This window comes from Poecilia formosa, unplaced genomic scaffold, assembly GCF_000485575.1.
Source record: "Poecilia formosa unplaced genomic scaffold, Poecilia_formosa-5.1.2 Scaffold123, whole genome shotgun sequence".
NCBI lineage: Eukaryota > Metazoa > Chordata > Actinopteri > Cyprinodontiformes > Poeciliidae > Poecilia > Poecilia formosa.
This window is the reverse complement of record NW_006800062.1, coordinates 1,060,201-1,073,843: the sequence shown is the minus strand read 5'-3', so window position 1 is coordinate 1,073,843 and position 13,643 is coordinate 1,060,201. Positions and strand designations below refer to the sequence as shown.

Below are 13,643 nucleotides of genomic sequence, written 5' to 3'. Positions count from 1 at the left end.
AAAGTTCTGTGATTTAAGGAGGTCAAGATGAAAATGATGCATTAGAAAAGTAAGTGCATAATGCATTTAAGCACTGAAACACAAAGTTGCATTAGACTTCTGTGCAGTGATACAGGCAGGCATGTTTGTACCTGCTGCAGTTTCTGTTGTGTGTAGGCCAACCGTTAACTTGCCTCTTACTGTGATTTTTTTTCTTCTCCGTCTTGTTTTCAAGGCACTTACCTTAATTTTCTCCAAGCCGTCACAGCTGAAAATGTTTCTGAAATGTAATTTATTGAAAAGCAAATGTATGGAGGTTTATTTTAGAGCTTCGCTGTGCGGTGAAAACGCCACAATGTGGGAGAAGATGGCCTAGAAAAGTCAACGTCATGCCCAGACAGAGCAGGAGAGTTTCACTTGAACAAAGGCCAAGACAGCCTGAGGGACTTAACGACGATGACGATGATGATGATGATGAGATCCTGGGACACATGACAAAGAGCTACAAAGTAAAACCTTCGGTAACTTTAACTGTGGCTGAAAATATAAAATCAAAACACAAAGTTATCTGATGTAACACTAAGAAAAATGGATTTAAAAGTTGGATCAACGTAGTTTAGAATTTCAGTAAGTCAAACTGAATTAAAATATTCATTTTTTTCTAAACTTGCTGAAATTTAAGCAGAACAGCTTGTTAAAAACATGCTTTATTTCCCGTTTCACAGCAAATGCTTCTGAAATCTTCTCCAAACTTTGAAACATAATGCAGTAGCTAATAATTTCCTTTTTTTCTTGATGGTATTCCAGCAGATTTGTGCACCTTTTCCAGATTCTGCAGCTCGGACCTTGCCTTCTCCAACGCTTCATGTCATGAGTTACAAACATTTTTTTGTGCGAGCGCAGAGTCCGCGCTGATGTTAACTTGTTCACAGACCAGTTAAACCAGCAACACCTCTGTCCTCAATCCATCCCCAGGGTGGAGCAGAGAAATCACAGCATTTCACTGCCTGGATTAGTTTTAACTGTCACCTGCAGTGTTTGTTTGTCTGTGTCGTTGTGTAGTTTCCGTTTGTGTTAGTGATTAGATAAACACCCAACCTGCATGTAAACACACGGAAAAGCACTGGGACTGCAACGCTGCAAGACTTTATGATTTATTCACTTAACTTTCACAAAAGGAGCTTGGAAAAAAGCAACTGAAAGCTTAAAAATTAACATTAGAGAGAAGAAACTTAGTGGAGTCCAAGATGCAAACAAGTTTATCCGTCTTGGTTTGGACTTTTACTTTTTTTTAATTTTTTTTAACAATTTCTTGTATGTGTCTCTGCAAACCTCTAGGACAAGAGTCGCCACAACGGACTGGACAGTTTGATGGCGAGATAAAGTATCAGACATATGGGTGGGCATTTTTTAATCGCATCGTTTATCATTTATCATTTATCATGACGAATTTCTTACACAATAAGAATGTGGATTTATTGTTTACATGATAAATTCCAATTATTGATCTTTAAAAGTCCTCAAAGTGTCCAGATGATTAGTTTTACTATTTTCTCCAGTGACTTTTCATTGAGTGTATCAACAAATATTAAACTATGATTAAATGCAGTTTTTGTGCGCATTTTATTTTATTTATTCTTTATGTGACTTGTGTCCTAAAAAAGTATAACATTTTTTTCAAAGGAATATCTGTGCTTGTTGCTGTCATTCAATTACCTAAAAATAATAAATGGTCCTTTTATGCAGGAACTCCTCATTTAAAAATAAATTTTCAGATTTATTCTTGTAATTGAAATTTGAATGCCATTTTGTCATAAAATTATTATCCATACTTACAGCAAAAATAAAAATAAACACGGTAAACTGTGTAGCATAAACCCAATAAATACAGAATAAAACAACCTCTTATTCTCCACAACCCACTGGGTTTTGATTTATAGCGTTGAAGCAATATCTGATAAAGTTAGTTTAACTTTATCAGAGTTTGATTTACTTTCACTTTACAGTGAAGTCACCGAATGACTTGGCCGTCCTTTAACCAGTCACAATAAATCAAAAGAAAAATAAAGCTTTTTAATATTTGTGGAGAAGTGGCTTGACAGCTTGATGACACAGCTTCAGAAGTCATCTAAAATACAACAAGCTTTGTTTTTCTAGGGCCATCAAGCTTTCAAGTCTAAAAGAAACATGCTGTCAAAGAGCCAACAACAACAAAAGTACAATAACTGACTGAATGGGAGCCCTTATCAATTAAGTTCAAGACACATCAGATCTAGACAACTACACATTTCCATGCATGAGTGAAAGACTGCAGGAAAAGTTTAAGAAAGCAAAAGCACAACCACAAATTAAGTGGTTTAAGAATTGAATCAGGTTAGCAGTTATCCGATTATAGTACTCTGTGTTTCAACGCGGGTAGTCAAAATGAAGTTTTAGATGTATAGAATGTAATTACAGATCGTCAGACGAAACTGATTTTATGTTAAAATGGCCTGCCATAGAACATTTGGCAAATCTTCCATATTGTCTTCAGTCCACTTCAGTATGGGTCCAGGGGCAATTTTGTTTTTTCAAGTTTTCTTTTTCGGTTCTAGTGGTCTACATTCGAAAGTGGTCTGACAGGAAACAGGTTGTGAGCGAGAGCGACGACACACAGTAAATGTCATCGGGTCGGGACTCGAACCCATGACGGCCGCGTCGAGGACGTATATGGGTCGCGTCACCACCAAGCTCCAGCAGCAAGTTTTAAAAGTTTGATTTGAAATCCAACCTAGCCAAGAGTTATCACTTCCTGTTTGATGCTGAAGGCTTGGCAAGGACTTCCTGTAGATTTTGGGAATTGTCATGTGTGGCCATCAATGGTGAGTGGATTTGGTTTCAACCTTCTATTGTACACTGGGAGAAGCTGATTGAGTCACCAAATAAACCTCAGTTCCTTCTATGAATGGGCTAAGGTCATCAAGATACCACACCAATGATGACACACTGGTGTGGAAGCTTGGTGGACATCAAATGATGCATCAGGAAGATTCAGCTGTAGAGATAATCTAGGGGGTGCAGTTGAGTCCGATTCCAATGGAATCCTGTCAGGCTCTTTAGAGGTTGACAAATCATTCAAGTCCACTTCAGTGCCAATCGGATAACTTAGAAATAAACATATGGCAATGGCATGATGTCAGACTTGATTTCACCATGACCACACCTTCCAGCGAAAGCAAGTGAGACCAACTTATTATCTGTCTGTTGATTTGGTCAAGAGGGTCAGAGGTGAACCTTTCCAAGAAACAAAAAGTGACTTCCTGTTCTCAGGGAGTGGGTTTTTAATGTCAGCAGATGAGAACATGGATTGTTAGATAACTTTTTGATAGTTGCAACATTTAGAAAGTTGAGACTAATTGAGGCCTGGCCCCATTCTTTCAGTACAAAAATTCAAGATTTTAATAACTTTTAATCCTGCATGCCAAAAGGGGATACTGACGCCAACTGGACGAGCTTGTTGAAGTTTGACATGTATGAAAAGTCAGAAATGAAATCTTGACCCAAAATTGCAGACTGACATTAGGGGTGAATTCCATTAAAACACTAAAATTTTATGCGGTGGACAATTCTGAGTAAAGCTTGGTGAGTTTTTAAATATCTAGGCCTTCAAAAAGCCACATAAAGTGGTGGAAGAATAAGAAATATTTCGCAGTACTTTTGCTGAACCACAGATTGAAGGAATATTTTTTTCTTAGCATGCATGTTCAAAAAAATGCTTGTTAAAGTCATACATTTGGCCTCATGAGATTATAGTCACAAACAGTGCAAGAATTACCAGAGTATTCTGTAGTGATGTCTGTAAGTGTGGAAACAGACAAAAAAGAGATTTCACCTAAATGCAAACTACTTACTTCAAAAATACCCTTCGCCATTAACAAACCACAATAAAAGCAAACTGCTTTGGTGTAACTTCCACTTTATCACCAGTATTTGTAGCCCTAATCAGTCCTACAGTACAGGAATAAGGTGGATAATAAGCACGAACACTAATGCTATACCTGATTCACAACAAGATTTACCACCAGAGTAAGACGGAGGCCTAAGGGCAACAGTCTTCCTTAGTATTGTGGTGAGTCACTGAAGTTCAACTGGAAAAAAGTAGGAGGAATATCTAATTAGCTGTTTAATTTGACACATCTCACACGTTGCCTCCAGTCTGTTTCCAAATAGCAGATCAGTCCTCGTCGTGTCTCCTTCCCAGGAGGTCTATCATAAAACCACAAAAAGCCAATAAAATACCCCAAAGTTTTATTGAGACAGCAGTCAGATATATCGTTCACCAAAGAGACATGCTAACTCCAATGTTAGCATGTCTTTTTGCTGGGACTTTAACCATCTGATGATTGGTTAAAGTCCCAGATTATTTTTTTCCAACAAGGAAAAGGTTTAGGAAAGTTCCTCTGACTCAGAGCAGAAGTCAANGAGAGGACCTGCTACTCTTCACTGATGACACAGTTCTGGCTTCAGAGATTTCTTGTGCAATGTATTGCTTTTTTAACGACATTAAAGCTTAATACTAAAACAAGAACATGTCTCATTTGCTACCAGAAATAAAACAGTGTGTAAGAATGCATACTTGTCTGTACTTGTGTACTAATGCAGGATTGTTGAAGACCAAGATCTGTTCCAGTTCAAAATAGGGATAAATACAAGTAAACTTAGACAAGTGACCAGTCTACCACAGAGATAAACAGAAATGGGCGAGCATTAATACAAGTACCAACTGCTGGGGACAAGTTAGAGTCTCCGGTTAGCCTGATGGGAGAAGAGAAAACATGCTTCAAACCCACTACAGTTAAACTTATGTTGGTGTCAAATATGGTATAATTAGCCTCTCCAATTGTTTCCACTCCTCAATCCCTCATAATTCTTGCTGTCTGAAGAGTCTTGAGAAGGTTTTCTATTGTGTTATTAGCATTTGCTCTGAATAAAGAGAGTCTTCATGTAAATGGCAGGTCAAATTAATCTCCAAACAAGTTGCAATTTTTAAGTGCAGGGAAAATCATTCCAGTTCGGTTTTGTGTTGATGAGTAGCTTAGAAATCTCAGACTTACAAACTTGTACATAAGGAGCTGAACATGAGCTCCACCCACAATTTTACAGCATATTTGTAGACCCTTACATATGAAGTCAATGAAAGGACACACCAAGGCAGAGCCGGTACTAAATAACCACAACTGAGTAGAAAGTTGCATTTGTTTGTGTTATGGGGAGGTCATGCTTCCTTTTCATAGATTCTTATTGCAACAACTTCACCCATGATGCATTTCTGTTGAGACAAAAGGCCAACTGTTAGTTATTTTAAAACTACTGTGCCACAGGTGGAAGATGTCTGACAACATAAGGATATAACTGAGATTTTTGCACCCTCACTGGTTCAGCTTAATTTGAAGTTGAAGTACATTTTAAAGAGAAGAAGTGATTTTAGAGCTGCAAGTTAAATAAAGTTTGCATCAATCATTTTACTTACAACTTCAAGCTTTCCATTTTCAATCACTCTCTCCAGCGTTGTACTCTTTCCAACCCAGCGCTGTTCCTGGATGAGTTTGCCATCCCTCAGGAAGACCTTGGACTAATGAGGAATAAAAACAGAAGTGTAAATATGGTGGCTTATAAGTGTGGATCTTGCACATGACTTAATGACAGAATTACTCACCTTTACCTGATGACCGCCTGGTGTCTTCTCATCAAACTCTTCATTCAGCTTGAACTTGATTTTGTGCGTTTTCAAAGTGCTTTTAGCCTCTGCTGAAATCGTTTCCTTATCCCTGGTGATGATCAGATTAGGCTTGGCTGAGCAGGCAAATGTCAGTAAAGGCTCTTTCATACCTATAAACAACCAAATGTGAGTATAAATGTGCCTGAAAATATACAACCACAACCCATCAGATTCACTTAAAAAGTATTCTTACCAACCTTCTGCATGTATTGTTTGAACTTTTCACTGTCGACTAATTTCCACTTTCCAACAAACTGATCAACCATGATGCCAGAGATGGAGCTCAATCACCAACATGAAACACTCCCCAGTCTTAAACAACAGACAATTCCTATTTAAAACCAAAATCGGTGCAAGGTTAACTCCCAGCCACCAATTACCAGCGGGCGTTCCTGTTGAATTGGAAATGCTCTAACTAAGGGGTATGGCCTTGAATATGCTGTACAAAAACTTTTCAATCGGTTTGAGTTTTATGTGTGGCGTTACAGACTTCTGCACTGTTTAAAGTGATCAGACAGTAATATAAAATGATGCCTGACAGCACAAAGGGAATGATGTCTGCATGCTTTCTCCTCTTTCCCACACAGATATTATTGTTTAAAAATATTAGTCCTCATTGAACAATACATTAGTTAAGGTTTTAATATTTTTATTACTTTTTTTATTGTGTCTTGTTTCTTATTTTTGAAACTAAGACCTGCTGTTTTAGAATATTATTTTTAAAAGATGTGTTCTAATGCAAAAATATTTACCTGTATGTTTCTGTATATGTCATGTTATCTATGCATAATTGTTCATATGCATTTAAAATTTTTGCAAAGATAAATGTTTTGAAACTGTTGAACATTTAAATCTCTTACGTGAGAGTTTAGCTGGTATTTGTAAAACAATTATTTTCACATTAATAGAACCAGTGTTGTATTGTAACGAAGTTAAAAACACTTCACTACTTTACTTAAGTATATTTTGGAGTACTTCATACTTTCCTCGAGTATGAAAATTTTTTGATAACTTTCACTTTTACTTCACTATATTTCCAAACTTAATTGCATACTTTTACTCCGATACATTTTCAATGTTGTGGTTTAGTTACTCGTTACAAAAAAGCGCGAGAGAGAAACGCTAGTGTTTTGACGCCACTTCCTGATTAACTGCAACAAAGTCGGTAGCCTACTTGCCTGGGCTTGTTCATCACCACCAATAGGATACACCTGTTTCGCTTCTCCCATTAAACACGAAGCAAGTCTCCCGATCAACACCAGCCACATGGAGGAGGAGATGGAGACCACAACGACTGCAACCACGTCGGACACGGCTCCAGGGGAACCACCAGCTGGTGATGAGAGCCCATGGGCTTATTTAAACACAATATACTCTTTCGTGGGTGTTAAAGATTCGTCGTACCGCATGAGGTGTATGTTATGTCTGCCCAAAGATGTGGAAATTCTATCTTACTAAAACTCCCCGTCCAACTTGAAGAAACGCATCGAGGTAACCTCTTATGAAATGGTTATAATCCTCCTGTTTCAGTAACTATAACTTGGTAACTAGGCACTATTGTGAAATCTTGAGCATAACGTTACCTGTATAACTTGTTTGGCACTGTTTCAGTTCCACACCTGGTGTATTTAGCTTAGGCCTAATGTTGACTGCAGCAGGCTACCTAGACTCCTCTGTTCAAGGGGGGACGGAAGCCATCGCGATATTGTATTTAGTGCTTAAAAGTTTTAGAATATCTTAACTTGACTTTTGCAAGGCCATTTATCTTCACACCAACAGTTTGTGAAGTAGAGTAATCATAACCAGTGGCGCAAAAAGGGGGTATGCAGCGCATGCAACGCATAGGGGCGCAGCACCAGACGGGGCGTCAAAACCCCGTCTGGAGGGGGCGGCGCGCCGATTCTGTTTTCCCATACACGTCAGCGCGCCTTACGCTCCTTCACCTCGCGCACGTAACGAGGTAAATGTGGCGAGTTTTACTCTTCACGTAGGTAAAACTCGTAGAGCGAGCATATGTTTCCCACGCTCCTTCAACCTTCCTTCGGGGGAGAGGTGGATGGGGGGCGCCGATTTATGTTTTCACATCCACCTGAATAATGTGTAGTTGCGCCACTGATCTTAACGACCTTTTTACTTCATGTTGGCCGCATTTTCTGCACTGACTATTTTTCTCATTTCCAGCACTGACCTTACTTGAAGGGAAAACTTAAGGCTTAAAAAACTTTGTATTTTCCATCCTGGAGGGCGTACTAAGAAGCTGGTTCAGTTGTAAAGCAGGTTAAGTTAACCTTGTGGTACAGGTAAAGCACCTAATTTTCTTAACTAAATGATGCCTGCAGGTATATCTATTAGGTTAAATTTTGCCTGCACTTGGTTGTGTAGATTATTTTAAGTGTATTTGACAAGTTTACCAAAATATAAAAAATGTCATTCAAACTGCATTTACCTTGTTTTACTTTTTACTTATACTTTTCATTACATTACTTGAGTACATCCATTTTTATAGTAACTTCCATACTTAAGTACAAGACGTTTCAGATACTTTAAGACTTTAACTCGAGTAACATTTCAGTCAGTGACTTGGACTTTTCCCAAAGTCATATTTTGGAGAGGTACCTATACTTTTACTTGACTCTGAGAATTCAGTACTTTATACAACACTGTTTAGTAGAACTGTGTGAATGAACATGAACAAGTCTTAGGTGCATTTTGAGTTATTTACAGATTCTGAAAGTGTAGAGTCTAACCTTTCCAGTGATGTCAAACACGTGGAAATCTAAAAAAGAAATAAATTAAATATTTCTTCTTTATTTCTTTTGAATGTGGTCACCTGGGAAATGAGACTTTAGGGAAAACAGCTCTCAAACTTTCAAAATAATTCACCCCAAACTTGTTGTGCAACCTGGACGTGTTAACAAGGGACGAGACAGTTAATTTACATGACTTTGCATTAACTCCACCCTCCATAATTGACTGTAACAGGTAGGTTATGCCTGGGAAGGTGTGCAAGACAAAAGCTCTCCAAAACCAGCTTTTATCTGGCTTATCTAGTTGGAAATGTATATTTTAGAAGTTTTCAGCTTCTGCATCTTTTTCCAACAAGGCTGTGAGCTTCTGTCTAGTGAGCCTTTGTCATGGAGTCGTCTGTGAACCCTGAACTTTAGTGGACTGAGAGAGAGAGAAAGAGGGTCCAGGTCTTATCACCCGGTAAACTCGGTCCAATTGGGGACCAAAGTAACATCCGTTACATTTCCAGCTGGAGAGATTCACTTTCACACTGCATTGTGTCAAACGATCCAAACTATTTAGAAAAACCTGTTCCCCTCCTCTCCTGAGGGGGCGCTGCACCAAGAAACTATGAAGAAAAGGACAGAAAAACTTCATAAGACAAAATGAGCGCAATTTCCTTCTTCACAAAATGTAAACAGAAATGGAGTGGTGTCAGATTTTAGTGGTTGTAGGATTCCTCTTTTGTTGTTGGAAAAAGAGCACAAGGAATTTCTCCTGCTAGCATTGCACTCTCGCCTTTGCTTAGATTGTATTTACCCAGAATGCCTTGCACTATAGTTTGCGTCTGGCGTTTGGAGGCCTTGCTGGTCCGCTTGCATCTATTAAAAACATTCGAAAAACTCCAGAGTTTGTTAAACCTGTTTAACAAACAAAAAAACTTGGTTTAATACCAAGTTTTTTTGGTGTTAAAGTTTTTTTGGTGCACTATAGTCCGCTTTGTGAATGTACGCGAAACCTAATTTTGGCGACACCACAAGCGTTATTTTTATTGAAAAGTTTAGAATATTTTCCTTTTCATTCACTTTGACAAAAAGTCAGTCACACCATCATCATCTTCTGCGCAGTTGATTGAATGTTAGACAATGTCGCCATGAACGTTTGCAGAAAAAGTTCTCTTGTATTAATGACATTAAATACTGACAAGGCAAAAGTAAGAATAAAACAACTATTTTGCTATAGATATATGTACAGTCACATTCAGGCCTGTCGCAATAAGCAATAAGTCAATTAATCACATGATAAATTAAAACGAGCAATGATTTCCATTTTGTCATTTTCTTTCTTTCCCATTCTCTTCATTCTCAATTATCCCTATTTTTGAATGACAATTTTGTTTACAGACTCTGTGAAACTTTCATTAGAAAAATGTAAATGGCCTGCAGCACAAATTTTAATGCAAAGGGATTTGGAACAAAAATCATCTCAAGAATAAAAAAATGATGACAGACAAACAAAAATGATTATTTAGCATTTTAAAAACCTAAATAAAAAATTCATTACAATAACACAAAATAACAATTAAGGAAGAAGAAACACTTTTCAATATAAAACTTATTAAACTAATAAAGTTTTATAGTTAAATAACATAAGGAAATGCATGTTAGAATAAGTAAATGTATGTTAGAACAATCCACTGACAATAGTGTTTACTGTGTGTAACGCTTCTGGTTATGAGCAGCATTCTATTGTTCTATAAAGGTAAATATTTACACAAACTAAGCTCCTCAGTCGACTTCATGCAGAGACGCCACACTGAAGCCTTGGACAAATGAGTTAGGAGTAATTTCACAAGCTAAACCTCATGCCCAGGATGAAATAAAATAAACGACTTGCTGTTCCCCCGTTATGGAGGGGGAACAAATTAAGACGACTGAAATATTTATTTCCCCTCATTAAACTTTGGCAAGTAAAGAGCAAATCTTTCCAAATCCACAGGACTTGCTGTTCTTTACAAGAGGAGAAACGGAGTAAATGACTTGCTGGGAAATGAATTTGTTCCCATGTTATGGAGAGGGAACAGAATATTTAAGGTGGCTGAATTATTTGGGTCCCCACTCTACTTTGGTAGATCAAGACCAAATAGTCTCCAAATTCACAAGGACAGTTATGTATGATGTGAGGATTGTACAACCTAATCTGTAATCTACTGGCAAAATGTGGTAATGCTTGTTAATGACGTAACCAGCCAGCATCAAAACGGAGCAAGTTGGAAGCAGCGTGACTGAGAGTGCAAGGGAAAACCTCGTTAAAACAGCAGGAGCAAAAACTTTAATTATCTGGACCTGGTTTGGATTTAACTTAGTCTTAAAGGTAATGTTCAAGACGAGCGCAGCAGATATCACGGTCAGACTAAAAAACTCATCAAGTCATCAGGAGGTTTAAACAATCAGCAGAAAAATGTAATCATCAACGTGTGTGGGTGACAATGCCTGCAAAGGGAGAAATGCCTGTATTTTGCTTTTCCACCTTAAAACAAAGAATGTGCTTTAATACCAGCAATGCTGTTCTCTGCAAGGTCCAGGTCTTAAAAATGAGATTTTAAGGGAGATCTGGCAATGGTAGACAGCAGCATAAAATAAAAACAGTTTTAAAGATTACATACAAATGATACATACACATTTTTAAACAGATTTACTGGACAAAGAAATTATAGAAGAGATGCATTACTGCCATCTCTTGGTTTCTACTTATCATTTCCTTTCTTCTAATTGTCTTAATGAGTCCAGTCTTTCCCAAAAAACAAAATCTTTCTTTTCCCTCCATCACTATTTAACTTAGCCACATTTTCAAACTGGTTTCCGATTACAACGTATTTCTTTTCAGTCTCTGGCTCCCCCTTGTGGTTAAAATAAATGTGCCACAACAGAAAGTTTAATTTCCTAAAAGTACAAATGTTACAAAAGCTTAATTTGGTTAACCCATCCCAAGCTGCTACAAAACCTGAAAGGTAAATAATTGTAGACATTCAAAAACAAATCCATCTGTAGTTACCTTACCTTTCACACGTCAACATCACATGCAACATCAAATTCCTTTCATCTCTTGTGGTCCTGTGGCATTAGTGGCATGACACCCATCACTTAAACTTTTATGTAAAATAAACCCGCACTGAATAGGAGAAGACCAACAACAAGCCACTGCCTTATACTAACAGATGCTGTTAAAAATGTGAATGAATGTTTCCGGGAATGGAAAAAGAAAGTTTGTGGATTTTGCACCACTCATTTTTGTGGAGCATTTAATATCCCACAATCTCATGTTTTATTTTAGTCAAATAAATAAATGTAACTTATTTGATTATTTAAATTTATGATGCAATTCGATTTGTGTTTTTCTCTAGTTTTTTTTTCTTTTTTTTCTCGTCTTTTTTATGCGGGGGTTTTTTTTTAAACCCGCGGTTTTTCTTTTGTCTCGAGGGGGGCGCGTGTTTTTCTATCATATATTTTTTTTTTAAAAAATTATTAGGTTGATTAAGACCGGAAAACCAAATTTTTTTTTTTTCCTTTTTTTAGTTTTTTTAATTTCTGATTGAATAAACAGAAATTGTGGCTCTCTCACATTATTAAAATTAGACATACTTATAAAATATAACAAACAGGAACCACTTGTGTTGCTGAGTGGAAAAAACAGATGAAAAGAATAAAATATTTGAAACACTTACAGCAAGATGTTCATCCAAAAGTACAGTTTGTGTACTTGAAGGGATGTTAAAACTTCGCTCCACGAAATGCATAAACTCAGGAAAGGTCTCAACATTTATTTTTTGTCATAATGTCTTCGCCTTCATCCGTAATTTCTGAAGCTGACTCTGCTCTGTTAAGCAGATCGGCTGAATGAGTGCTATTAACGAAACCAGCAGCGTGTCGAGTGTTCACATTTCGAAACAGAACCGATTAAATTGTATTTTGCTTCCTACAACGTACTCGTTTGAGACCGTTTCTTCTCTTTATCGTTCTGGTATGGCCGCCATCTTTGTTTCTTTGTTGACGGGTCCGCTTAAGGATGACCAGTTGCGCCCTCTTCTGGGTGGCGGCCAAACTACAACATTAAAAGAAGGTCTTAAAAGAAGGTCTAAGTGGCAGTTAATCGATTGTAACTCATTTTCATCTTGAATCGACAAGTAGATGAATTTCTTATATCCCTAATTTAACTGAATTAAATGAAATTGAAAAATCGAATTACCTTCAAGAGCTGTTTTGGGATTTAATGTAACAATTTAAAAAGTCATGGGTCATGGACAGGACCAGGGCTAAACATGAGTGGCATCCACTTATTTCTTCCAGACAACCATAATTCCTGCAACTTTTTCTGTACTACCTGGTCGCGTTCTTACACTTGTCCACACGTTAGATACATTGCATAAAATACAAGTCTTCATGTTTCAGTTTTCCAAAAGCTAAAAGCAACCTCATCTCAGGAAATGCATAGATAAAGTCCCATAGGTCTTACGTTCTTGACCATGCCATTTAATCCCCTATATTTGTCATTTCAATTTTATTTTGAAACATTGGAGGGAGAATGAGTTGAAATGCTGATAAAATGTTGGAAGAATAGAAAGTAGCCATTGAGTCCTGGAGTCATCAGAGTTAATGCTACTTGATGTAGAAAAGAAGACCAATTTATGACACTAATTTCTAAGAAAAGTAGCTTCCTTTTTGCCTGCTCTATCTCCTCTGAGTCATCTTTATCACAAAGAAAAATGTCTTCCTGAATGAAACATCTTCTGCAAATGCATTCTCTGCTTCCACAATGGAGATGATTAGATTTAGTGCCTCTTGCGAAACATTGCTGCCATAAACTCAGTCACTGAAGTTGCAGCTCAGATGTAGGAATGCAATCCCTCCTATGCAGCTTTATTCCTTCAATATTTCGAAATCCCTCCCTGACTCGTCATATTCCAGTAAGTGACTGTCTCTGCAAGACAGTCACTTAGTTTTCTGCAGACTTTTAGTTTTGCTAAAACTAAGTTTGCGTTTTTTGTTTTACCTCACAACTACGTGTTCAAAACTGTTGTAAAAATCATCAGAAAGAGACAAGAAAGATAAGTTGAAGAATCACAAAATCAAGCTAAAATTTGCATTTGAAACTTAGATCACTGTTAAAACAGTTGTTGAGA

At 37.4% G+C, this 13,643-nt stretch overlaps 1 protein-coding gene across 3 annotated transcripts; it reads right to left on the bottom strand.

Annotated features, from left to right (window-relative positions):
• Positions 1-3,917: 3,917 nt before the first annotated feature.
• On the bottom strand, positions 3,918-12,560 carry LOC103144236 (fatty acid-binding protein, adipocyte-like). Of its 3 annotated transcripts, none has more exons than XM_016675926.1 (4): positions 5,931-5,968; positions 5,675-5,847; positions 5,489-5,590; positions 3,918-4,224 (listed from the first exon to the last, which is right to left on the bottom strand). In XM_016675926.1, exons 1-4 carry the CDS (start codon positions 5,941-5,943, stop codon positions 4,093-4,095), a joined length of 420 nt encoding a protein of 139 aa, XP_016531412.1. In that variant the 5' UTR covers positions 5,944-5,968; the 3' UTR covers positions 3,918-4,092. The 3 variants fall into 3 exon arrangements, with proteins under 3 accessions (XP_016531412.1, XP_016531410.1, XP_016531411.1); XM_016675924.1 differs by lacking the exons at positions 3,918-4,224; positions 5,931-5,968 and adding exons at positions 4,250-5,287; positions 12,189-12,560 and having other exon boundaries at positions 5,675-5,786; XM_016675925.1 differs by lacking the exon at positions 3,918-4,224 and adding an exon at positions 4,250-5,287.
• Between the last annotated feature and the right edge of the window lie 1,083 nt (positions 12,561-13,643).